This window comes from Bombina bombina, chromosome 4 (assembly GCF_027579735.1).
Source record: "Bombina bombina isolate aBomBom1 chromosome 4, aBomBom1.pri, whole genome shotgun sequence".
Taxonomy (NCBI): Eukaryota; Metazoa; Chordata; class Amphibia; order Anura; family Bombinatoridae; genus Bombina; species Bombina bombina.
In genome coordinates this window covers 810,246,305-810,274,150 of record NC_069502.1, presented here as the reverse complement: position 1 = coordinate 810,274,150, position 27,846 = coordinate 810,246,305, and the positions used below count along the sequence as shown (strand labels likewise).

General features: G+C 39.6%; 1 protein-coding gene across 5 annotated transcripts in view; it reads left to right on the top strand.

Moving 5' to 3' along the window:
* LOC128657077 (gastrula zinc finger protein XlCGF17.1) overlaps nt 1-27,281 on the top strand; it is a 232,972-nt gene extending 205,691 nt beyond the window's left edge. For all 5 annotated transcript variants that reach the window (XM_053711313.1, XM_053711314.1, XM_053711316.1 and 2 more), the window contains exon 5: nt 25,812-27,281. In XM_053711313.1, the coding sequence (XP_053567288.1) occupies nt 25,812-26,503 (692 nt within the window). In that variant the 3' untranslated portion in view covers nt 26,504-27,281. The remainder of the gene's footprint in view (nt 1-25,811) is intronic.
* The last annotated feature ends 565 nt before the right edge of the window (nt 27,282-27,846 follow it).

Sequence of the window (27,846 nt, the reverse complement as noted above, 5' to 3'; positions counted from 1 at the left end):
TTTCCTCCCTTATCTAAATGATGGAAATAGAGAAGGGTTGTAAAATGGTTTCTTGGAACATTGGGGGGGGTTGTCATCTCCCATCAAGAGAAAAACAATATTAACTTACTTGAGGAAAATAAATACTGATGTCGCCTTCCTCCAAGAAACACATTTGAAAATAGATGAAGTAAATAAACTTAAGAATTCATGGGTCCAGGAAGTAATTTCTTCACCATCAGTTGGAAGGAAGGGAGGAGTGGCAATTTTATTAGGGAAAAGAATAAGAGCTGAGAAGGTGGCTTGTGAGGCGGACCCAGACGGGAGATTCTTAATATTAAAAATCAAAATCAATAAGACTATGTATACACTACGTAATATATATGCACCAAACATTCGCCTAGATTTAGAGTTCTGCGTTAGCCGTCAAAACCAGCGTTAGGGGCTCCTAACGCTGGTTTTGGCCGCCCGCTGGTATTTAGAGTCAGTCAGGAAAGGGTCTAACGCTCACTTTGCAGCCGCGACTTTTCCATACCGCAGATCCCCCTACTCCATTTGCGTATCCCATCTTTTCAATGGGATCTTTCTAACGCTGGTATTTAGAGTCTTGGCTGAAGTGAGCGTTAAAACTCCAACGACAAGACTCCATCCGCAGCAAAAAGCCAGGAGTTAAGAGCTTTCTGGGCTAACGCCGGTTCATAAAGCTCTTAACTACTGTGCTCTAAAGTACACTAACACCCATAAACTACCTATGTACCCCTAAACCGAGGCCCCCCCACATCGCCGCCACTCTAATAAACCCCTAATCTGCCGACCGCACACCGCCGCAACCTACATTATCCCTATGTACCCCTAATCTGCTGCCCATAACACCGCCAACCCTATATTATATTTATTAACTCCTAATCTGCCACCCCCAACGTCGCCGCCACCTACCTACAATTATTAACCCCTAATCTGCCGACCGGACCTCACCGCTACTATAATAAAGTTTTCTCCTGTTAAGTGTGGTCAGTCCACGGGTCATCATTACTTCTGGGATATTAACTCCTCCCCAACAGGAAGTGCAAGAGGATCACCCAGCAGAGCTGCTATATAGCTCCTCCCCTCTACGTCACACCCAGTCATTCTCTTGCACCCAACTAATAGATAGGATGTGTGAGAGGACTGTGGTGATTTTACTTAGTTTTTATGACTTCAATCAAAAGTTTGTTATTTTAAAACAGCACCGGAGTGTGTTGTTCATTCTCAGGGAGAATTTGAAGAAGAATCTACCTGAGTTTCTATATGATTTTAACCGGAGTAGTTAAGATCATGTTGCTGTTCTCGGCCATCTGAGGGGTGAGGTATACTTCAGATCAGGGGACAGCAGGCAGGTTCACCTGCAAAGAGGTATGTAGCAGCATATTTTCTGAGAATGGAATTGACTAGAAAATACTGCAAATACCTATATAAAGTAAGTTCAGCCTTAAATGCAGTAGTAGCAACTGGTATCAGGCTGTCATGTATGTATATTTTCACTTCAGTATTCTGGGGAATGGCACTTCACTGGAATGATACTGTATGAATAAACCTTAGCCTATATTACAGTGAGAACGGCTAGCAGTAGGTTTCCGTGACAATTTATTTATTTGAGGTTAAACGTTTTGCTGGCATGTTAAATCGTTTAATTTTCTGAGGTACTGGGTGAAAAATTGTGTTGGGCACTAATTATCCACTTGGCGGGCATTTTATTTAGTTTATGACAGTTTACTGATCTCCCTCACTGTTGTGTGTGAGGGGGAGGGGCTTAATTTGGCGCTTTTACTACGCATCAGGAATTCAGTCACAAGTCTGTTTTTCTTCCCTGCATGATCCGGTTCGTCTCTACAGAGCTCAAGGGTCTTCTAAAGTTATTTTGAGGGAGGTAATCACTCACAGCAGACCTGTGAGATAGTGCTTGACTGTGATAAAAAACGTTATATTCTGTATATTTTTTCTGCTATTTAAGGGTTAGTTATCCATTGCTAATGGGGGCAATCCTTTGCTAAATTTGTATTTTTTCCGGAAAGAATTTGATTATAGTTTATCAGTTTCATTGTTACTCAACTGTCATAACTTTCTGTGCTTCTTAAAGGCACAGTACGTTTTTTCATACTATTGAAAATTAAATTGAAAAGTATTTCCAAGTTGCTGGTTTATTTGCTAGTGTGTTTAACATGTCTGACTCAGAGGAATATCTCTGTGCTATATGTGCTAAAGCCAAAGTGGAGCCCAATAGAAATTTATGTACTAATTGCATTGATGCTACTTTAAATAAAAGTCAATCTGTACAAATTGAACATCATTCACCAGACAACGAGAGGAAAGTTATGCCGACTAACTCCCCTCACGTGTCAGTACCTGCATCTCCCGCTCGGGAGGTGCGTGATATGGTAACGCCGAGTACTTCAGGGCGGCCATTACAAATCACATTGCAGGACATGGCTAATGTTATGACTGAAGTTTTGTCTAAATTACCAGAACTTAGAGGGAAGCGTGACCACTCTGGGATGAGAACAGAGTGCGCTGATAATACTAGGGCCATGTCAGATACTGGGTCACAGTATGCGGAACATGAGGACGGAGAGCTTCAATCTGCAGGTGACGGTTCTGATCCCAATAGAGTGGACTCAGACATTTCTAATTTTAAGTTTAAGCTTGAAAACCTCTGCGTTCTGCTAGGGGAGGTATTAGCAGCTCTGAATGATTGTAACACCGTTGCAATCCCAGAGAAATTATGTAGGCTGGATAGATACTATGCGGTACCGGCGAGTACTGACGTATTTCCTATACCTAAGAGGCTTACAGAGATAATTACTAAGGAGTGGGATAGGCCCGGTGTACCCTTTTCCCCCCCTCCTGTATTTAGAAAGATGTTCCCAATAGACGCCACCACACGGGACGTATGGCAGACGATCCCTAAGGTGGAGGGAGCGGTTTCTACTCTGGCTAAGCGTACCACTATCCCGGTGGAGGATAGCTGTGCCTTTTCAGATCCAATGGATAAAAAATTAGAGGGTTACCTTAAGAAAATGTTTGTTCAACAAGGTTTTATATTGCAACCCCTTGCATGTATTGCGTCTGTCACGGCCGCGGCCGCTTTTTGGTCCGAGTCCCTGGAAGAGACTCTTGACTCAATTACTATCGAAGAAATTTCAAACAGGCTTAAAACACTTAAGCTAGCTAATTCATTTGTTTCAGATGCCGTAGTATATTTAACTAAACTTACGGCTAAGAATTCCGGTTTCGCCATTCAGGCACGCAGAGCACTGTGGCTAAAATCGTGGTCAACTGACGTTACTTCTAAATCTAAGTTACTTAACATACCTTTCAAAGGGCAGACCTTATTCGGGCCCGGTTTGAAAGAAATTATCGCTGACATTACAGGAGGTAAAGGCCATGCCCTGCCTCAAGACAGAGCCAAACCTAGGGCTAGACAGTCTAATTTTCGTGCCTTTCGTAACTTCAAGGCAGGAGCAGCATCAACTTCCTCTGCACCAAAACAGGAAGGAGCTGTTGCTCGTTACAGACAAGGCTGGAGACCTAACCAGTCCTGGAACAAGGGCAAGCAGGCCAGAAAACCTGCTGCTGCCCCTAAGACAGCATGAATTGAGGGCCCCCGATCCGGGACCGGATCTAGTGGGGGGCAGACTTTCTCTCTTCGCCCAGGCTTGGGCAAGAGATGTCCAGGATTTCTGGGCGCTAGAGATCATATCTCAGGGATATCTTCTGGACTTCAAATCCTCTCCCCCAAAGGGGAGATTCCATCTGTCAAGGTTGTCAACAAACCGAATAAAGAAGGAGGCGTTTCTACGCTGCGTACAAGATCTGTTACCAATGGGAGTGATCCATCCGGTTCCGCGGTCGGAACACGGACAGGGATTTTACTCAAATCTGTTTGTGGTTCCCAAGAAAGAAGGAACCTTCAGACCAATCTTGGATTTAAAGATCCTAAACAAATTCCTAAGAGTTCCATCGTTCAAAATGGAAACTATTCGGACAATTCTACCCATGATCCAAAAGGGTCAGTATATGACCACAGTGGATTTAAAGGATGCTTACCTTCACATACCGATTCACAGAGATCATCACCGGTACCTAAGGTTTGCCTTCCTAGACAGGCATTACCAGTTTGTAGCTCTTCCATTCGGGTTGGCTACGGCTCTAAGAATCTTAACAAAGGTTCTGGGGGCTCTCCTGGCGGTGCTAAGACCGCGAGGAATTTCGGTAGCTCCCTACCTAGACGACATTCTGATACAAGCTTCAAGCTTTCAAACTGCCAAGTCTCATACAGAGTTAGTACTGGCATTTCTAGGGTCGCATGGGTGGAAGGTAAACGAAAAGAAGAGTTTTCTCTTTTTCCACTCACAAGAGTTCCCTTCTTGGGGACTCTTATAGACTCTGTAGAAATGAAGATCTACCTGACAGAAGACAGGTTAACAAAGCTTCAAAACGCTTGCCGTGTCATTCATTCCATTCAACACCCGTCAGTGGCTCAATGCATGGAGGTGATCTGCTTAATGGTAGCGGCAATGGACATAGTACCTTTTGCACGCCTACACCTCAGACCGCTGCAATTGTGCATGCTAAGTCAGTGGAATGGGGATTACTCAGATTTGTCCCCTACTCTGAATCTGGATCAAGAGACCAGAAATTCTCTTCTATGGTGGCTTTCTCGACCACATCTGTCCAGGGGGATGCCATTCAGCAGGCCAGATTGGACGATTGTAATTACAGACGCCAGCCTGCTAGGTTGGGGCGCTGTCTGGAATTCCCTGAAGGCTCAGGGATCTTAGACTCGGGAGGAGAGTCTCCTGCCAATAAACATTCTGGAATTGAGAGCAGTTCTCAATGCCCTTCTGGCTTGGCCCCAGTTAACAACGCGGGGGTTCATCAGGTTTCAGTCGGACAACATCACGACTGTAGCTTACATCAACCATCAAGGAGGGACAAGAAGCTCCCTAGCGATGATGGAAGTATCAAAGATAATTCGCTGGGCAGAGTCTCACTCTTGCCACCTATCAGCAATCCACATTCCGGGAGTGGAGAACTGGGAGGCGGATTTCCTAAGTCGTCAGACTTTTCATCCGGGGGAGTGGTAACTTCATCCGGAAGTCTTTGCCCAAATACTTCGACGTTGGGGCAAACCAGAAATAGATCTCATGGCGTCTCGACAGAACGCCAAGCTTCCTTGTTACGGGTCCAGATCCAGGGATCCGGGAGCGGCCCTGGTGGATGCTTTGACAGCACCTTGGACCTTCGGGAAGGCTTATGTGTTCCCACCCTTCCCGATGCTTCCTCGATTGATTGCCAGGATCAAACAGGAGAAAGCATCAGTGATTCTAATAGCGCCTGCGTGGCCACGCAGGACCTGGTATGCAGATCTAGTGGACATGTCATCCTGTCCACCTTGGTCTCTGCCTCTGAGACAGGACCTTCTGGTTCAGGGTCCCTTCAAACATCAAAATCTGAACGCTTGATTTTATCAAAACGTGGATTTTCTGAGTCAGTAATTGATACCTTAATACAGGCTAGGAAGCCTGTTACCAGAAAGATTTACCATAAGATATGGCGTAAATACCTATATTGGTGTGAATCCAAAGGTTACTCTTGGAGTAAGGTTAGGATTCCTAGGATATTGTCTTTTCTACAAGAAGGTTTAGAAAAGGGTTTATCCGCTAGTTCCTTAAAGGGACAGATCTCGGCTCTGTCCATTCTGTTACACAAACGTCTGTCAGAAGTTCCAGACGTTCAGGCTTTTTGTCAGGCTTTGGCCAGGATTAAGCCTGTGTTTAAAACTGTTGCTCCGCCATGGAGTTTAAACCTAGTTCTTAACGTTTTACAGGGTGTTCCGTTTGAACCCCTTCATTCCATTGATATAAAATTGTTATCTTGGAAAGTTCTGTTTTTAATGGCTATTTCCTCGGCTCGAAGAGTCTCTGAGTTATCAGCCTTACATTGTGATTCCCCTTATCTGATTTTTCACTCAGATAAGGTAGTTCTGCGTACTAAATCTGGGTTCTTACCTAAGGTAGTCACTAACAGGAATATCAATCAAGAAATTGTTGTTCCATCCTTGTGTCCAAATCCTTCTTCAAAGAAGGAAAGACTTCTGCACAATCTGGATGTAGTTCGTGCCCTGAAATTTTATTTACAGGCGACTAAAGATTTTCGACAAACGTCTTCCCTGTTTGTCGTTTATTCTGGTCAGAGGAGAGGTCAAAAAGCTTCTGCTACCTCTCTCTTTTTGGCTTCGTAGCATAATACGTTTAGCTTATGAGACTGCTGGACAGCAGCCTCCTGAAAGAATTACAGCTCATTCCACTAGAGCTGTGGCTTCCACTTGGGCCTTTAAGAATGAGGCCTCTGTTGGACAGATTTGCAAGGCTGCAACTTGGTCTTCGCTTCATACTTTTTCCAAATTTTACAAATTTGACACTTTTGCTTCTTCGGAGGCTATTTTTGGGAGAAAGGTTCTTCAGGCAGTGGTTCCTTCTGTATGAAGATCCTGCCTGTCCCTCCCGTCATCCGTGTACTTTTGCTTTGGTATTGGTATCCCAGAAGTAATGATGACCCGTGGACTGACCACACTTAACAGGAGAAAACATAATTTATGCTTACCTGATAAATTCCTTTCTCCTGTAGTGTGGTCAGTCCACGGCCCGCCCTGTTTTTTATGGCAGGTCTAAATTTTTAAATTATACTCCAGTCACCACTGCACCCTTTAGCTTCTCCTTTCTTGTTGGTTCTTGGTCGAATGACTGGGTGTGACGTAGAGGGGAGGAGCTATATAGCAGCTTTGCTGGGTGATCCTCTTGCACTTCCTGTTGGGGAGGAGTTAATATCCCAGAAGTAATGATGACCCGTGGACTGACCACACTACAGGAGAAAGGAATTTATCAGGTAAGCATAAATTATGTTATTAACCCCTAATCCGCCTCACTCCCGCCTCAATAACCCTATAATAAATAGTATTAACCCCTAATCTGCCCTCCTAACATCACTGACACCTAACTTCAAGTATTAACCCCTAATCTGCCGACCGGACCTCACCGCTACTCTAATAAATTTATTAACCCCTAAAGCTAAGTCTAACCCTAACACTAACACCCCCTAAGTTAAATATAATTTTTATCTAACAAAATAAATTATTTCTTATTAAATAAATTATTCCTATTTAAAGCTAAATACTTACCTGTAAAATAAACCCTAATATAGCTACAATATAAATTATAATTATATTGTAGCTATTTTAGGATTTATATTTATTTTACAGGCAACTTTGTATTTATTTTAACCAGGTACAATAGCTATTAAATAGTTAATAACTATTTAATAGATACCTAGTTAAAATAATTACAAAATTACCTGTAAAATAAATCCTAACCTAAGTTACTGTCAGGCACAACTAAGGAAGAAAAAATGTGTGCAGCTTAGTTATTTGGACCACAACTGCTGGAATGGAAAAACAGTAAAAATTGTATGTTTGTTTGCAACAGAGTGAAAAGGTAAAACAAAATTTAGGAATTAGGCAGCTATGTAAAACCTTATTCCTTATTGCAAAGTTTTAGTATACAGGCAGTAATTGAGCATATTCCCTATGGCTGCCACATGTGTCTGGGTAGTCACTGTGAGAAAGTAAATGCAGCAGGGGTATGCCCAGATATACCTGAGATTTTTAAAAATAATAAAGGTAAAAATTAAATAAGCAAGGAAAAAATGGTACTATGATCATAGAAAAAATAAGCAATTGCTATTGTGAACAGAGTTACGGTAAAACAGCAGGATATGAGGGAATGAACAAAAAGTCACAGAAATAACAGCAGCAACTGAGATACTAATCGGAAAGTATAGCAGCTAAGTAAAAATTCAGAGACTGGCTTACCGCTAACAGAACTGTTATAATGATAGTTGCAAACACCGGGTTGTAATGGCGACTTGCCAGAGGGAGCAGGGAAGCTCAGTAGCAGCTGGCTGATGACGTCACAGCATGAGGAAGCAGAGCTCCGTGAAAGGTGAATCCCAAGGCCGGTGAGCTGCAGGGAAAACTGGGTTAGAGGTAAAGGTTGCAATGAGGCTTTTGAAATAGCTGAATCTTCTGAGGGAGAAGCAGGCAGGTAGGAGAGGAATGACAACAGAAATCCAGTTAGATGGAGTAGAGGAATCCAACAAACAGAAGTAGTATGATAAATCTCACAGAGTGCAGGCTCAGGTTAAGGTTTAAGACAAACTTCAATACTAAGCAATGTGAAAATGCTGGGAGGGGCCTTAAATAGGCTGAAGTTAATGGGAGCAGGATACTTTAAAGGGACAGTGCAGAGAATAAGTATGCTATTATCCTGACAGAATCCCCCCTCCAAGGAGCCACTCCAGAGGCTCAAGGGCCAGGACGATCCGGATGTCTCTGGTGGAAATGAGATATCAAACGAGGAGTGGATATGTTGGTAGCTGGTTCCCAGGAATCATCATCTGTAGAAAAACCCTTCCAACGAACAAGATATTCAATACGTCCCCTGCGGAAACGGGAATCCAGGATTGAGTGAACTTCATACTCCATTTCAGGGTCGAGAGAAATAGGTGGAAGAGACGTTTGTAAAGAGAAATCCCTGAGATCCTTATAGGGTTTGAGAAGGGATACATGGAATGTGGGATGAACCCTTAAATTATCGGGTAATTTAAGCCGGACAGCATTGGCATTAATGACGAGTTCAACAGGGTATGGACCAATGATCAACGGAGAGTTTTTTCGAAGGGGTTTTCAAACTTAGGTGTTTGGTGGATAGCCAGACGAGATCACCTTTAGTGTAGACAGGAGGCGGAGTTCTGCGGCGATCATAATACTGTTTCTGGAGTTGTTTTGCTGCTATGATGTTGGACTCGATGGTTTTAAAGTTGGAAGAGATGGAATCAGACAAATCTGATATACTAGATACTGGAACGGTAGAAGATGGTAGGATGTGAAATTTGGGGTGAAAACCGTAGTTTGCGAAGAAGGGAGTTTGACCAGTAGTGGAATGAATAGTGTTGTTGTAACAAAATTCAGCGTAATGCAGGAAGTCACTCCAAAGATGTTGTTGAGAGGAACAGAAGAGTCTTAAAAATTGTTCCAACCACTGGTTACAACGTTCAGTTTGACCATTACATTGCGGGTGGTAAGCGGTAGTTAACTTTCTCTCAACAGATAAAGTTTTACAGAAATGGTACCATAGTCTGCTAGAAAATTGACTGCCACGATCACTGAGGATTGAAGTGGGAAGTCCATGATACTTAACAATATGTTTGAGAAGCAAATGTACTGTCTCCAAAGCGGTAGGAAGTTTGGAGAAGGGGATGAAATGGCACATCTTCGTGAAGAGATCTACAACGACAAGGATGGTGGTATTCTTTGAAGAGACTGGCAAATCTACAATAAAGTCTAAAGCAATCTCAGACCATGGATTCTTTGGAGTAGGCAAAGGCAAAAGCAACCCATATGGAGAGTGTTTATCCCTTTTTGAAATGGTACAATTAAGACAAGAGTTTACATAGTCCTTAACTTCAGTTGCCATATGAGGCCACCAGTAATCTCTTTTTACTAGATCGAGAGTTTTATGGATACCTGGATGACCAGCTAGAGGTGAATCATGTACAGATTGAAGGAGAATGAGTCTGAGGGAAGGTGGAACATATATCTTTGAATCATGAGAATAAAGTCCTTGAGTATTAAGTTGAAGAAGATGTGATGGCTTTGTAGAGTCGGCCAACTGTTCCTTTTTAAGGTTAGATGAGACTTCGAGAGTAAAAGAAATGAAGTTTTCTTTTGGTATGATGGATTGGTCGGTCGTTTGATGTGGAAGACTTGTGGGTAACCGGGATAGTGCGTCAGCTTTTTGGTTCTTTCCAACAGGATGGTATGTGATGAGGAAATTAAAACGTGAGAAAAAGAGATTCCAGCGAACCTGTCTTGCTGACAAGGTTCTAGTGGCCTTCAAATACTGCAGGTTCCTATGATCTGTATAGATGAGTGTAGGAATGGAAGTACCTTCAAGGAGGTGTCGCCAGTGTTCCAAGGAGAGTTTTATGGCTAAGAGTTCTTCGTCACCAATAGGATAGTTTTGTTCCGCACTATTCAAAGTCTTGGAGTAAAAAGCCACAGGATGTAACGGTTTTGACAAGTTTTCTCTTTGGGAGAGAACAGCGCCAACAGCAGAATTTGAGGCGTCCACCTCAAGAACAAATTGCAGATTAGGGTCAGGAAAACTGAGTATTGGTGCTGAAGTGAACTTTTGTTTGAACAAATCAAAAGCGGATTGTGCTTCTTTAGTCCACCTGAAATGTGAATTATTTTTTGTTAGAACAGTTAAAGGAAGAGCAAGTTTGGAGAAATTTTTAATAAATTTGCGGTAGAAATTCGCAAAACCCATGAAGGACCCATAAACTTGACGTTTAGTTGTTGGTATGGGCCAATTTAAAACTGCATCAACCTTTTTTTGTTCCATATGGATACCTGAAGGAGAAATTTCATATCCCAGAAAGGATATGGTCTGTGAATTGAACAGGCATTTCTCAGCCTTAGCATACAAGTGGTTACCTCTGAGCCTTGATAAAACTTGTCTAACATGGGAAATGTGTTCCTGATAGGTCTTGGAATAAATTAAAATATCATCCAGATAAATGACAATAAAGACATCTAATATGTCCCTAAAAATGTCATTAATTAAGTGCTGGAAAGTTGCGGGCGCGTTGCAGAGCCCAAAAGGCATCACGACGTATTCGAACAATCCGTATCTTGTTCGAAACGCCGTGAGCCACTCATCTCCAGATCTAATTCGGATGAGATTATAGGCTCCTCTTAAGTCCAATTTTGTGAAAAATTTTGCTCCCTCCAACCTTTCAATTAACTCCGGGATGAGGGGTAAAGGATATCTGTTTTTTACTGTAATTTTATTTAGTTGTCTGTAGTCAACGATTGGCCTCAATGAGCCATCCTTATTTTTAACAAAAAAAATCCCAGCACTAGCTGGAGAGGTGGAGGGACGGATGAAACCTTTCCTTAGATTTTCATCTAAGTAAGATTTAAGGTGTGTTAACTCAGGGTTTGAGAGTGGGTAAATATGACCCGTGGGGATCTCAGAGCCAGGTATGATCTCAATAGGACAATCATACTTCCTGTGAGGAGGAAGATTGTCGCATTGGGTTTTGCTGAATACATCTGCGTAATCCTTATAAACCTCAGGAATTTGAATTGTCTCATTGGATTCAGTGGTTTGCAAAATAGTAACTGGGAAACAAGTAGTAGAGCAGAATGTAGAATTAAATGTGACTGTTGAGGTAGACCAATTTACTTCAGGATTATGAATTCGGAGCCAGTTTATACCGAGAACTATGGGTGAAATAGGGGATGATATTACATCAAATGACATATACTCCCTATGGTGTTCTGGGGTAACAACAAGTAAGGGTATTGTTTGATATTTAACTGGACCTGATGTGATTGGATTACCATCTATTCCACGTAATAACACAGGAGACCTTTTTTGCACAAGTGGAATTTTATTGAATTTAGTGAATACAGTATCTATGTAGGAGGCTGTAGCTCCTGAGTCAATAATCGCGGGAGCGTTGATTCGATGTGACTCCCACTGTAAGAGAAGAGATAAATTTAGGTAAGGGAGAGCATGATCCTGAGTGGTACAACAAAAAGGTTCTTTATATATCTTACCCTTGTTTTGTTTCAGGAGGGAAGGACAGTCCCTGACAGTGTGTTTGTCTGAAGCACAGTATAAGCAGAGGTTATTAGCCCTTCGTCGGATCTTCTCCTCAGGGGTTAATGGTCCCTTTATAAAACCTATATCCATAGGTTCAGCAGTTGATTTGCTGGGGCTGGGTGTATTTTGTTTCTTTGCAGGATATTCATGAAATGATCTCTCCTGCTGTCTCTCTCTCAGTCTTCTGTCTATAGTTATGCTAAGTGACATTAAAGCCTCAAGAGTATGTGGTAGTTCAGATCTAGACAACTCATCCTTAATTCCTTCTGAAAGGCCTAATCTAAACTGATTTCTCAGTGAAAGGTCATTCCATTGAGTGTCTTTCGCCCATTTTTTAAATTCGGCAATGTAATCCTCAACTACTCTTTTCTTTTGTTTCAAGCCTCGCATTGCAGTTTCAGCAGTAAGCTGTTTATATGGATCCTCATATAGCTGACCCATAGCAGAAAAAAAACTTTCCAAAGAATTAAGTATATCATCGTTATTCTCAAAGTAAGTGTTGGCCCATGTGCGGGGCTCACCTCTCAAATAGGATATAACTGTGAGTACCCTTGCTCTATCAGTGGGATAGGTATGAGGTTTAAGGGAGAACATAAGCAAACAAGCATTCTTGAAATCTCTATACTCAGATCTCACCACTAAATTTTTCTGGTGTACTAACCTGTGGTTCTAATATAGGTACCCTCTTATCAACCACATCCCTGATATAAGCTTTTAAAGTATCATTTTCTGTTTTCAAAGTATTAACAGCTTCAGTTAATAAATCAACCCTCTGTGTGATATTTTGCACATGTGCGTTCATTCCAGCTGGGTCCATAGTTTAGGCTTAGTATTATGTCAGGCACAACTAAGGAAGAAAAAATGTGTGCAGCTTAGTTATTTGGACCACAACTGCTGGAATGGAAAAACAGTAAAAATTGTATGTTTGTTTGCAACAGAGTGAAAAGGTAAAACAAAATTTAGGAATTAGGCAGCTATGTAAAACCTTATTCCTTATTGCAAAGTTTTAGTATACAGGCAGTAATTGAGCATATTCCCTATGGCTGCCACATGTGTCTGGGTAGTCACTGTGAGAAAGTAAATGCAGCAGGGGTATGCCCAGATATACCTGAGATTTTTAAAAATAATAAAGGTAAAAATTAAATAAGCAAGGAAAAAATGGTACTATGATCATAGAAAAAATAAGCAATTGCTATTGTGAACAGAGTTACGGTAAAACAGCAGGATATGAGGGAATGAACAAAAAGTCACAGAAATAACAGCAGCAACTGAGATACTAATCTGAAAGTATAGCAGCTAAGTAAAAATTCAGAGACTGGCTTACCGCTAACAGAACTGTTATAATGATAGTTGCAAACACCGGGTTGTAATGGCGACTTGCCAGAGGGAGCAGGGAAGCTCAGTAGCAGCTGGCTGATGACGTCACAGCATGAGGAAGCAGAGCTCCGTGAAAGGTGAATCCCAAGGCCGGTGAGCTGCAGGGAAAACTGGGTTAGAGGTAAAGGTTGCAATGAGGCTTTTGAAATAGCTGAATCTTCTGAGGGAGAAGCAGGCAGGTAGGAGAGGAATGACAACAGAAATCCAGTTAGATGGAGTAGAGGAATCCAACAAACAGAAGTAGTATGATAAATCTCACAGAGTGCAGGCTCAGGTTAAGGTTTAAGACAAACTTCAATACTAAGCAATGTGAAAATGCTGGGAGGGGCCTTAAATAGGCTGAAGTTAATGGGAGCAGGATGCTTTAAAGGGACAGTGCAGAGAATAAGTATGCTATTATCCTGACAGTTACAAATACACCTAACACTACACTATCAATAAATTAATTAAATAAAATACCTACAATTATCTACAATTAAACCTAACACTACACTATCAATAAATTAATTACATACAAATACCTACAAATAAATACAATTAAATAAACTAACTAAAGTACAAAAAATAAAAAAAAACTGTTACAAAATATAAAAAAAATAATTTACAAACATTATAAAAATATTACAACAATTTTAAGCTAATTACACCTACTCTAAGCCCCCTAATAAAATAACAAAGCCCACCAAAATAAAAAAATGCCCTACCCTATTCTAAAATAAAAATAGAAAAGCTCTTTTACCTTACCAGCCCTTAAAAGGGCCTTTTGCGGGGCATGCCCCAAAGAATTCTGCTCTTTTGCCTGTAAAAAAAAAAATACAATACCCCCCAACATTACAACCCACCACCCACATACCCCTAATCTAACCCAAACCCCCCATAAATAAACCTAACACTAAGCCCCTGAAGATCTCCCTACCTTATCTTCACCATGCCGGGTATCACCGATCCGTCCAGAATAACTGTTCCTTTAAATGACGTCATCCAAGATAGCGTCCCTCGAATTCCGATTGGCTGATAGAATCCTATCAGCCAATCAGAATTAAGGTAGGAAAAATGTTCCGATCAGCCAATAGAATGCAAGCTCAATCTGATTGGCTGATTGGATCAGCCAATCGGATTGAACTTGAATCTGATTGGCTGATTCCATCAGCCAATCAGAATTTTCCTACCTTAATTCCGATTGGCTGATAGAATCCTATCAGCCAATCGGAATTCGAGGGATGCCATCTTGCATGACGTCATTTAAAGGAACCGTCATTCGTCGGGAAGTCCTCGGCCAGGATGGATGTTCCGCATCGGCGGGATGAAGATGGATCCGGAAGAAAGAAGATTGAAGATGCCGCTTGATAGAAGACTTCAGCCGGATGATGGACCTCTTCAGCCCCGCTTGGATCAAGACTTCAGCCGGATGATGGACCTCTTCAGCCCGATGATGGAACTCTTCAGCCCCCGCTTGGAGCAAGACTTCAGCCGGATGATGGACCTCTTCAGCCCGATGATGGACCTCTTCAGCCCCCGCTTGGGCTTGGATGAAGACTTCGGAGCCTCTTCTGGACGGATCGGTGATACCCAGCGTGGTGAAGATAAGGTAGGGAGATCTTCAGGGGCTTAGTGTTTGGTTTATTTAAGGGGGGTTTGGGTTAGATTACGGGTATGTGGGTGGTGGGTTGTAATGTTGGGGGGGTATTGTATGTTTTTTTTTTTACAGGCAAAAGAGCAGAATTCTTTGGGGCATGCCCCGCAAAAGGCCCTTTTAAGGGCTGGTAAGGTAAAAGAGCTTTTCAATTTTTATTTTAAAATAGGGTAGGGCATTTTTTTATTTTGGGGGGCTTTGTTATTTTATTAGGGGTCTTAGAGTAGGTGTAATTAGCTTAAAACTGTTGTAATATTTTTATAATGTTTGTACATTATTTTTTTATTTTTTGTAACTTAGTTCTTTTTTTATTTTTTGTACTTTAGTTAGTTTATTTAATTGTATTTATTTGTAGGTATTTGTATGTAATTTAATTTATTGATAGTGTAGTGTTAGGTGTATTTGTAACTTAGGTTAGGATTTATTTTACAGGTAATTTTGTAATTATTTTAACTAGGTAGCTATTAAATAGTTATTAACTATTTAATAGCTATTGTACCTGGTTAAAATAAATACCAAGTTGCCTGTAAAATAAATATTAATCCTAAAATAGCTACAATATAATTATAATTTATATTGTAGCTATATTAGGGTTTATTTTACAGGTAAGTATTTAGCTTTAAATAGGATTAATTTATTTAATAAGATTTATTTTATTTCGTTAGATTTAAATTATAATTAACTTAGGGGGGTGTTAGTGTTAGGGTTAGACTTAGCTTTAGGGGTTAATACATTTATTATAGTAGCAGTGAGGTCCGGTCGGCAGATTAGGGGTTAATAATTGTAGGTACGTGGCGGCGACGTTGGGGGGGCAGATTAGGGGTTAATAAATATAATATAGGGGTCAGTGGTGTTAGGGGCAGCAGATTAGGGGTACATAGGGATAATGTAGGTTGCGGCGGTGTACGGAGCGGCAGATTAGGGGTTAATAATAAAATGCAGGGGTCAGCGATAGCGGGGGCGGCAGATTAGGGGTTAATAAGTGTAAGGTTAGGGGTGTTTAGACTCGGGGTACATGTTAGGGTGTTAGGTGCAGACTTAGGAAGGTTTTAGGTTTTTTTCAGCTCAAACGGCCCCATTGTTTTCTATGGGGGAATCGTGCACGAGCACGTTTTTGAAGCTGGCCGCGTCCGTAAGCAACGCTGGTATTGAGAGTTGCAGTGGCGGTAAATTATGCTCTACGCTCCCTTTTTGGAGCCTAACGCAGCCCTTCTGTGAACTCTAAATACCAGCTGTATTTAAAAAGTGTGGGGGGGGAAAGCACGCGCAGCTAACTCACCCCTTTGGCCGTAGAACTCTAAATCTAGCCGATAATTAATAATGATTTCTGGCAAAGTTTACAAACTAAGATTGTTGCTAAGAAGGAAGGATTTTTGATAATTGCGGGAGATTTTAACATAGCCCCATACTTTCTTATGGATAGATTAAGACAAGATGCCTCTTTTATAAAAACAAAAAGAGACTATTTAGAAGCAAAAATCTTTTTTCAACCTGTTCTCTAATTTAAGAGTTAAGGATGTTTGGAGATCACAAAATCCAGATATTAAAAAATATACTTACCTTTCCAAGGCTCATAAATCTCTATCGAGAATAGATCTTCTTTTTTTAATTGCTGAAAAATTATATAAATTCAAAATAGTAGCGGATATTCTTCCGGTTACGATATCAGATCATGCTCCGATAACATTTGAAATATGCCCAATAGATCTGAAAAATAAAAATCTTTGGTTTCATTTTCCTAAATATTTAGCCTTGGATCTAGAATTTAAAACATGGCTTGAATATAAATTTGAGGAATATGTTCAATTAAATAGAGAATCTGTAAATCAATCAATGGTCTTCTGGGAAGCAGCAAAAGAGGTGATGAGGGGGGAGATTCTCTCATATAATATTAATAGAACTAGGACATTTAAAAAAAAAAGAGGAAGAAATTCTGAAAACTTTATCAAATGCTTATAATTGCTATATACTAAATAAAACATCCGAAACATGGAATAAATACTCACAAGCTAAGAAAGAAAGGGACACTTTTTTAATTCATAAAGCCACACAGAAAGAGTTAAGGCTGCAATCACAATTGTACAAATATGGGAACAAAGCAGGTAAACTATTGGCTAACTTAGTTAAGCAGGCTAGGGACACAGCCCCGATTGAAGCTATTCAGCAAGACGATAAATTAATTACAAATGCAGAAGAGATACTAAAATTTTTTGGGGAATATTATCAAACTCTTTATTCTGATAGACCTTCCAATGAGAATGAACGTTTAAACTTTTGGGAAAAAATGTATTGTCCCTGTATAACAGAGGAGATGAACACAGCATTAAACTCTCCTATTACTGAGGAGGAGGTTTTGAAAACTATTAAGGAGATGCCTGTTAATAAGGCAGCAGGCCCAGACGCCTTACCAAATAAATTTTATAAAATCCTAGCCCCAGCTGTGGCCCCCACATTTAACTAAGTTATTTAATGATATGTATATACAAGGAAATGTAGCCTCCCCCAACTTTGCGGCATCATATACTACACTTATTCTAAAAACAGGCAAAGATCCAACTCAGAAGGAATCTTATAGACCAATAGCTTTATTAAAAACAGATTATAAATTGTTCACCTCTATTTTATCATGCAGAGTACAAACTTTTCTCCCCCTCATAATACATAAAAATCAAGCAGGATTTCTAGTACATAGAAATTCTTCAGCGAAAATTCGGGAAATATTTCGGATTATTGATTACCTTAATTTAGATAAAAAAAGATGTACAGGTAGGAGGACAAGAAGATATAGATAAGGCAATAATTGCAATTGACGCCGAAAAAGCGTTTGATTCAGTTCACCATGATCATATCTCATATTCTTTATTTCAATTTGGGTTTAGAGGTCAAATTTCTAAATTTATTGAGAACTTATATAATAAAGCCTATACGAGATTGATAAATCTTGGTTAATAGCAAACTATCATCAGATATAAAGTTAGCTAGAGGGACAAGGCAGGGATGTCCTTTATCTCCCCTGCTTTTTGATATTGCAATCGAACCGCTCGCAATTATGATTAGACAAAAGATTGAAGGTATCAAAATTAGGAAAAAGGAGCTTAAGATAGCTCTCTGCCGATGATGTCCTAATTTATATGAGCAATACCCAAATTGATATTCCAATCTTACTGCAAATTGTTAACCAATTTAGCTCATTCTCAGGTTATAAAATGAACATTAATAAGTCTGAGTTATTATGGATAAAACAAACAAGACAGTCCAGGGGAATGATACCTTTTAAAATAGTTCAGGATTCATTTAAATATTTGGGCATTGTAATATCACTGAATTCAGATTTATGGTATAATCTTAATATACCTCCATTAATCGAATCAAGAAGGAATATAATGAAAAACTGGCAAAATCTCCCCCTTTCCCTCTCAGGTCTCATTGCAATATATAAAATGATTTTATTCCCGAAAATTCTTTACTTGTGTCAAAATATTCCAATATTTATAAAAGGGAAAGATATCAAGATATTAAATACAGCCTTAAGAAAATTTCTCTGGCAAGGAAAAAAACCTAGAATATCATTTTCAAGATTATGTTTACCTAAGAAATATGGGGACTTTGCTTTAACGGACTTAAAACTATATAATCTGGTATTTTTAGCCCGTATAGTAACTGATTGGTTATGTGGTATGGACTATGTGACTGATAATGAGTTAGAAAATAATATAGCCGCTCCATACCTTCCCATAGCTTTAGTTCATACTAGAGTTGAGGAAATTCCACAGGAAATAAAAAAATAAATAAAACTATATTTAATCCAATTAAGGCATGGTGCAAGATTTATAACATTTTAGAAATAGATGGGAAAGTGTCTAAATATTTGCCTTTAAATGTGAATTTTCATTTCTCTTGTAAAGGTGTATCCAGTCCACGGGTTCATCCATTACTTGTGGGATATTCTCCTTCCCAACAGGAAGCTGCAAGAGGATACCCACAGCAGAGCTGTCTATATAGCTCCTCCCCTAACTGCCACCCCCAGTCATTCTCTTGCAGCTCTCGACAAGAAAGGAAGTATCAAGAAAGATGTGGTGACTTAGTGTAGTTTTTACCTTCAATCAAAAGTTTGTTATTTTTAAAAGGTACCGGCATTGTACTGTTTTACTCTCAGGCAGAAATTGGAAGAAGAATTCTGCCTGGAGGTTTGATGATCTTAGCGGTTTGTAACTAAGGTCCATTGCTGTTCTCACACATAACTGAAGAGTATGGAAAGAAAACTTCAGTTGGGGGGACGGTCTGCAGATTGCCTGCTTTGAGGTATGTTCAGTATATTTTTTTCTAGAGAGATGTTGACAGTGCCTGGTATATTTAAGGTAAGCCTGATACAGTGATTTAACAACAACTGGGATCATGCTTGTAAAAAAGGGTAATAATCATGTTAATACTCATATTACTTAGTGTAAAAACGTTTGCATGATTTATAGTAAAAACGTTTTTTCTCTGAGGGTGATAAATCTTTATTTGGAGCCTAGTTTCCACATGGCTTTTTAGATTACTCCTAGGAGTACTTTTTTAAGGCCCTCTGACTTTGAGTGCATGGTGGGAGGGGCCTATTTTCGCGCTCTAAATGCGCAGTTGATTTTCAGACTGAGACATCCAGCTTCCCTGAAGGAGTCCTCTGGCATCTAGGACCTCTATAGAGGGTTTTGTTCCTGCAGAAATCGTGTTTAAGGGCAGGTAGGAGCCACAGCGGAGCTGTGGCAGTGTGTTTGACTGTTAACGGTTTTAACGTTTTTCTAATCCGTTTTTGGGCCTAAGGGGTTTATCATCCATTTGCAAGTGGGTGCAATGCTGCTTTAGTCCCTTAAACACACTGTAAACATTTTGTAAAGTTTACTACTTTTTAACACTGTTTTGCAGTTTATGTGGTAGTTTTTTTCTCTTAAAGGCACAGTACCCTTTTTTATTATTGCTTTTTTCACATTTATTAAAGTGTTTTCCAAGCTTGCTGGTCTCATTACTAGTCTGTTAAACATGTCTGACATAGAGGAAACTCCTTGTTCATTATGTTTAGAAGCCATTGTGGAACCCCCTCTTAGAATGTGTACCAAATGCACTGACCTTTCTATAAGTTATAAAGACCATATTATGGCTTTTAAAGATTTATCACCAGAGGTTTCTCAGACTGACAAAAGGGAGGTTAGGCCATGTAGCTCTCCCCACGTGTCAGAACCTTTAACTCCCGCTCAAGTGACGCCAAGTACATCTAGTGCATTCAATGCGTTTACTTTACAAGACATGGCGGCAGTTATGAATCATACCCTCACAGAGGTATTGTCCAAACTGCCAGGGTTACAAGGAAAGCGAGACAGCTCTGGGGCTAGAACAAATTCAGAGCTCTCTGACGCTTTAGTAGCTATGTCTGATATACCCTCAAAATGTGCAGAAGCAGGAGAGCTTCTATCTGTGGGTGACATTTCTGATTCAGGGAAGACGTTACTTCAGTAATTTAAATTTAAGCTTGAACACCTCCGCGTATTGCTCAGGGAGGTTTTAGCGACTCTGGATGACTGTGACACCATTGTAGTCCCAGAGAAATTGTGTAAAATGGACAAATACTTTGCAGTGCCTGTTTACACTGATGTTTTTCCAATCCCTAAGAGGTTTTCAGAAATTATTACTAAGGAATGGGATAGACCAGGTGTACCGTTCTCTCCCCCTCCTGCTTTTAAAAAGATGTTTCCTATAGATGCCGCTACACGGGACTTGTGGCAGACGGTCCCTAAGGTGGAGGGAGCAGTCTCTATTCTAGCTAAGCGTACAACTATCCCTGTCGAGGACAGTTGTGCTTTCCTAGATCCAATGGATAAAAAACTAGAGGGTTTCCTTAAGAAAATCTTTATACAACAAGGTTTTATTCTCCAGCCTCTTGCATGCATTGCCCCAGTCACTGCTGCAGCGGCTTTCTGGTTCGAGTCTCTTGAGGAGGCTCTACAGGTAGAGACCCCGTTGGATGATATCCTTGACAGGCTTAAAGCTCTTAAGTTAGCCAATTCATTTATTTCTGACGCCGTTTTTCATTTAACCAAGCTAACGGCTAAGAATTCAGGTTTTGCCATTCAGGCGCGTAGGGCGCTATGGCTTAAATCCTGGTCAGCTGACGTTACTTCAAAGTCTAAACTTCTCAACATCCCCTTCAAAGGGCAGACCCTATTCGGGCCTGGGCTGAAGGAGATCATTTCTGATATTACTGGAGGAAAAGGACACACCCTTCCCCAGGATAGGTCCAACAAATTAAGGACTAAACAGACTATGCTTTTCGAAACTTCAAAAGTGGCGCAGCTTCATCTTCCTCTACTTCAAAACAGGAAACAGGCCAGAAAACCTGCTGCTGCCTCTAAGACAGCATGAAGGAGTAGCCCCCGATCCGGGACCGGATCTAGTGGGGGGCAGACTTTCTCTCTTTGCCCAGGCTTAGGCGAGAGACGTCCAGGATCCCTGGGCTCTGGAGATTGTTTCCCAGGGATATCTTCTGGATTTCAAAGCTTCATCTCCAAAGGGGAGATTTCATCTCTCACAATTATCTGCAAACCAGATAAAGAGAGAGGCATTCTTACATTGCGTTCAAGACCTACTAGTTATGGGAGTAATCCACCCAGTTCCAAAGGAGGAACAGGGGCAGGGCTTCTATTCAAATCTGTTTATAGTTCCCAAAAAAGAGGGAACTTTCAGACCAATCTTGGATCTCAAGATCCTAAACAAATTTCTCAGGGTCCCATCCTTCAAGATGGAGACTATTCAAACCATCCTACCTATGATCCAGGAGGGTCAATATATAACTACCGTGGACTTAAAGGATGCTTATCTACACACTCTCACAAGAGTTTCCTTCCTAGGAACTCTGATAGATTCAGTAGAAATGAAGATTTATCTGACAGAGGTCAGGTTGTCAAAGCTTCTAACTTCCTGCCGTGCTCTTTATTCCACTTGTCATCCATCAGTGGCCCAGTGTATGGAAGTAATCGGATTAATGGTAGCGGCAATGGACATAGTTCCGTTTGCATGCCTACATCTCAGACCATTGCAACTTTGCATGCTCAATCAGTGGAATGGGGATTACACAGATTTGTCCCCTCTACTAAATCTGGATCAAGAGACTAGGGATTATCTTCTCTGGTGGCTATCTCGGGTCCATCTGTCCAAGGGAATGAGTTTCCGCAGGCCAGAATGGACTATAGTAACGACAGATGCCAGCCTTCTGGGCTGGGGCGCAGTCTGGTACTCCCTGAAGGCTCAGGGTTCATGGACTCAGGAGGAAGCCCTCCTTCCGATAAAAATTCTGGAACTAAGAGCGATATTCAATGCTCTTCAGGCTTGGCCTCAGCTAGCTGCGGTCAGGTTCATCAGATTTCAGTCGGACAACATCACGACTGTAGCCTATATCAACCATCAGGGGGGAACAAGGATCCCCCTGGCAATGTTGGATTTTTCAAAGATAATTCTATGGGCAGAGGTTCACTCTTGCCATCTCTCAGCTATCCATATCCCAGGAGTAGAGAACTGGGAGGCGGATTTTCTAAGTCGGCAGACTTTTCATCCGGGGGAGTGGGAACTCCATCCGGAGGTATTTGACCAGTTGATTCAAATATGGGGCAAATCAGAACTGGATCTCATGGCGTCTCGTCAGAACGCCAAGCTTCCTTGTTACAGGTCCAGGGATCCCAAGGCAGCACTGATAGATGCTCTAGCAGCGCCCTGGTCCTTCAGCCTGGCTTATGTGTTTCCACCGTTTCCTCTGCTCCCTCGTCTGATTGCCAAGATCAAGCAGGAGAGAGCTTTGGTGATCTTGATAGCTCCTGCGTGGCCATGCAGGACTTGGTATGCAGATCTGGTGGACATGTCATCCTTTCCACCATGGACTCTGCCGCTAAGGCAGGACCTTCTACTTCAAGGTCCCTTTAAACATCCAAATCTAATTTCTCTGCGTCTGACTGCTTGGAGATTGAACGCTTGATTCTATCAAAGCGTGGTTTTTCCGAATCGGTCATTGATACCTTAATTCAGGCTCGAAAGCCTGTCACCAGGAAAATCTATCATAAGATATGGTGTAAATATCTTCATTGGTGTGAATCCAAGGGTTACTCATGGAGTAAGGTCAGGATTCCTAGGATATTATCTTTTCTCCAAGAAGGATTGGGGAAGGGATTGTCAGCTAGTTCCTTAAAGGGACAGATTTCTCCTCTGTCTATTCTTTTGCACAAACGTCTGGCTGATGTTCCAGACGTTCAGGCGTTTTGTCAGGCTTTAGTTAGAATCAAGCCTGTGTTTAAACCTGTTGCTCCGCCATGGAGTTTAAATTTAGTTCTTAAAGTTCTTCAAGGGGTTCCGTTTGAACCTTTGCATTCCATAGTTATTAAGCTTTTATCTTGGAATGTTGTTTTTAGTAGCTATCTCCTCGGCTCGAAGAGTTTTGGAGTTATCTGCTTTACAGTGTGATTCCCCTTATCTGATTTTCCATGCAGATAAGGTAGTGTTACGTACCAAACCTGGGTTTCTTCCTAAGGTTGTATCTAATAAGAATATCAATCAGGAGATTGTTGTTCCTTCACTATGTCCTAATCCTTCTTCAAAGAAGGAACGTCTTTTACACAATCTTGATGTGGTTCGTGCTTTAAAGTTTTATTTACAAGCTACGAAGGATTTTCGTTAATCATCTGCTTTGTTTGTTGTCTACTCTGGACAGAGGAGAGGCCAAAAGGCTTCGGCAACTTATCTATCTTTTTGGCTAAGAAGCATAATCCGCTTAACTTATGAGACTGCTGGCCAGCAGCCTCCTGAAAGAATTACAGCTCATTCTACTAGAGCAGTAGCTTCCACATGGGCTTTTAAACATGAGGCCTCTGTTGAACAGATTTGCAAGGCGGCGACCTGGTCTTCACTTCATATTTTTTCTAAATTCTACAAATTTGATACTTTTGCTTCTTCGGAGGCTATTTTTGGGAGAAAGGTCTTACAGGCAGTGGTGCCTTCCGTTTAAGTGCCTGCCTTGTCCCTCCCTTCATCCGTGTATTAAAGCTTTGGTATTGGTATCCCACAAGTAATGGATGAACCCGTGGACTGGATACACCTTTACAAGAGAAAACAAAATTTATTCTTACCTGATAAATTTATTTCTCTTGTGGTGTATCCAGTCCAAGGCCCGCCCTGTCATTTTAAGGCAGGTGTTTTTTATTTTTAAACTACAGTCACCACTGCACCCTATAGTTTCTCCTTTTTTCTTGCTTGTCTTCGGTCGAATGACTGGGGGTGGCAGTTAGGGGAGGAGCTATATAGACAGCTCTGCTGTGGGTGTCCTCTTGCAGCTTCCTGTTGGGAAGGAGAATATCCCACAAGTAATGGATGAACCCGTGGACTGGATACACCACAAGAGAAATAAATTTATCAGGTAAGCATAAATTTTGTTTTTCAAGCTGGCCTACAATCTTCACTTTTTCAAAGGTGGTAAGTATCAGGGTTAGAAAAGGTGATTCAATTATTGGACATACCAGAGCAAAATATTAAAACATTTAGTGATCTTAGAGGGGACTATGATCTCCCCCAGAAAGATTTTTACGCTTATCTGCAAGCGAGGCATTACACTCGGAAATTAATTTCTATATCTGGTTGGAACTGGTCATTAGGATTTTTAGATAATTGACTGACTTTAGTTAAAAATGGTCAGATGTCAATATATCCTTGTTATCAAAAACTAATTGCAAGAAAAGGTCCCAATAACATAACATAAAGATAGAATCTAAATGGATAGCAGTTTCAGATCTGATATCAGAACAAGATGGTACGATACAAGCATCTATACTGGAAGTTAATCATTTCACTTTGTCAGCCACATGGAGAGAATCACATCTTAAACTTCTTTACATGACATATTTCACGGCCGAGAAGGGCTATAAGTGGAGGAATTCCCATTTTTTTAAATGTTCAAAATGTTCATTGAGGGCGGCTAATCTCAAACATATGTTATGGGATTGTCCAAAAATGTATATGGTCTGGAAAAAATTAGAATACTGGCTGGTTAGAAAGGTTGAAGTCTCCCGTCTGGTTCTGTCCTATACAAAAATAATATTTCTTAAAGCAGAAGAAAAAACTCCTTCCAAGGAGAAAAAAAATTGTCAATGGAGCAATCTTAGCAACTAGATATCTTATATTTTAAAAAAATGGAAAGAATCCTCTACACCCAGTCTAACTGAGATTAAAAATTGTATGAAAAAACAATTTATATTGGAACAGCATAATACAAAGTTACAGGATAATAGTGACTTTAGTGATTTTTTCCAGAAATGGTCGTTATTTATAAAAATTCTTCCAAAAAATGAATTAGATTATTTAATATAACCATTTAGAAATTCAGAAATGGTGGCATTAGGAATGTGGTAAAAAGAGGAAGGAAGAGTGAAGATGGAATATAAAGGAAACCTAATTGTGAGTGGTCTCTCTCCCTCCCCTTTTTTTTTTCCTCTCCCCTCTTCTCCCCCCACTCAATTTTCTGTTTTTGGTAAAGTTTAAAGGTTTTATATTGGAAATTGAAAGTTCCCTTGTGATCTTAGTGTTAATTGATATTACATGTAAAGGGAACATATCATGTAATGTTTTGGTTTGGTTATTTATGGTAATTTCTTTTTTAGGAAGCAAAATGTAACAGTGTAAGAAAACTGTTTAGTTTCTTATTTTGTTTATTTGTGACAAATGTTAATTATGAACAGTGTTTAAGCAATATGTTGTATCTGCATTTAATTTGAAAATGATTGTTAAAATATGAATATCGAACAAAAAAATTATATAAAAATTAAAGTTAAAAAAAAATGTCATGCTCTATCTGAATCACTAAAGAAATTTTTTGGGTTCAGTGTCCCTTTAAGCCTTAGCATGGGGGCAGGGAAAGGGTCTAGTGGTCACAGTGTCTTCTATAAATGTAGGGGGCTGACTAAATCAGAACAGTTTATATGTTCTTTCTCATTATAAAATGATTATGTATTTAATAACATTAATCCCATTGTTTTTCTTATTGACAGGTGAATTCACAAACTGCAATAATCCTAGTCATGATCAGAGTGCAGATGCTTCTTTACATCTTCTTCAAAATCAAAGAAGCCACGTGGGAAATTTATGTTCTGTATGTGGGAAATGTTTTCTTAAGAAATCACATCTTATTACTCATCAGAAAATTCATACAGAGGAGAAAGGATTTTCATGTTCTGACTGTGGAAAATGTTTTACTTGGAAATCAAATTTTATTATGCATCAGAAAATTCATACAGGAGAGAAAAGATTTTCATGTTCTGACTGTGGAAAATGTTTTAATCGAAAATCAAATCTTATTATGCATCAGAAAACTCATACAGGGGAAAAAGGATTTCCGTGTTCTGACTGTGGGAAATGTTTTACCCTGAAACAATATTTTATCATGCATCAAAAAATTCATACAGGCAAGAAAGCATTTTCATGTTCTGACTGTGGAAAATGTTTTACTTGGAAATCAAATCTTATTACCCATCTGAAAATTCATTCAGGGGAGAAAGCATTTTCATGTTCTGACTGTGGGAAATGTTTTTCTCAGAAATCCCATCTTATGAGGCATCAGAAAATTCATACAGGAGAGAAAGCATTTTCATGTTCTAAATGTGGGAAATGTTTTACTCAGAAAAATGATCTTATGAGGCATCAGAAAACTCATATTAAAATATATCAGAGTTTAACCTCCTAAGAGGTCCCTTCCCGCACCTAAACCATTTATGAGGTGATCCCAGGGTGGATTTGATTTAAATGAAATTGATTTAACTCATGATTTAAATCACTAGTCAGTAAGACTGATTTAAATCATGGTTTTCATTTTTAGAATAAGTTTTCAAATTATTTTTTTACAGTTTATCTCCAGTTTAATTGGTTAATCATTCATATTTGATCAACTTTACACCTGTACTTTATTAGAAGGAGAAAAATAATTACATTAATAATACCAAACAATCTTCTATTCAGTAAACTTCTTGAAACTTAGTTTAGGTTGATTCTGTGTTCATTGGTTTTCAGAGGAGCAATGGCATTAAAGGAAAGTAGAGTCAAAATTAAAGTTTCATGATTCAGAAAGAACATGCAATTTTTAACATTTTTCCAATTGACTTATCTAATTTGTTTTTTTTCTTTTGGTATCCAGTGTTGAAAAGTTTGCATAAGTATGCTCACTCAGATGCAATTCACTACTGTGAGCTAGCTGCTTGTCACTGTCTCACCCATTCTATTCAGATATACCCAATTAAAGCATTGATCTCCTTCAAGAAAGGATTCCAAGAGAATGAAGCAAATTTGATAATGGAAACCCAAAAGTTATCTTTCATGATTATGTCTATTTAAGGTCTATTTATCAACTCTGTATGGTAATTTTATAACATTTTGCTGTGAAGAAGGGGCATGTTATTTTTGCAGACACAAATTCACAGTTTTGAGAACTACAATAAATCATATGTGATATCGTTAAGATTGAAAAATTGTCCAAAATAATCTGACAGAAACCTCTGGAAGAGAATGACATTGTGAATAAATTAAAGGAATTAATGTACTAAAAAAAAAAAACATTACAACCATGAATATTCAGCATCTTGCTATATAATTTTAAAAAAATCTATATTTGAGGATGAATAACCTTTTGGAATAAAATATATATCTTAAATAGTAACTATCTTTAGATAGATTTTTTTTTTCTTCAAAAATCATTTTATTTTTAAAAAATCCTAATTAAATAAAAACAAAGATTTTAAATTGAAAAAATATCAGATAAATATCAGTTATTTTTTTAATTTAATTTTTTTTTTTTTTTTTGCTTATTTTAGAAATGTTACCTAATACAACTATAGTTCCACAACAGTTTTGACTATAGAGCTGAGGGAAAACAAATATGATTATTTTTTCACCTTTTCTTGTAGATTTCTCACATATGATATAGATAAAATAATGTTATAGTTTGAATCTGCTGGGTCTGCTAAAAAGAAAAAGCAATCATGTATAGTTTGTGTGGGTTTGCCACTGACAAATGACTTCCAGTAGTGTTTAAAT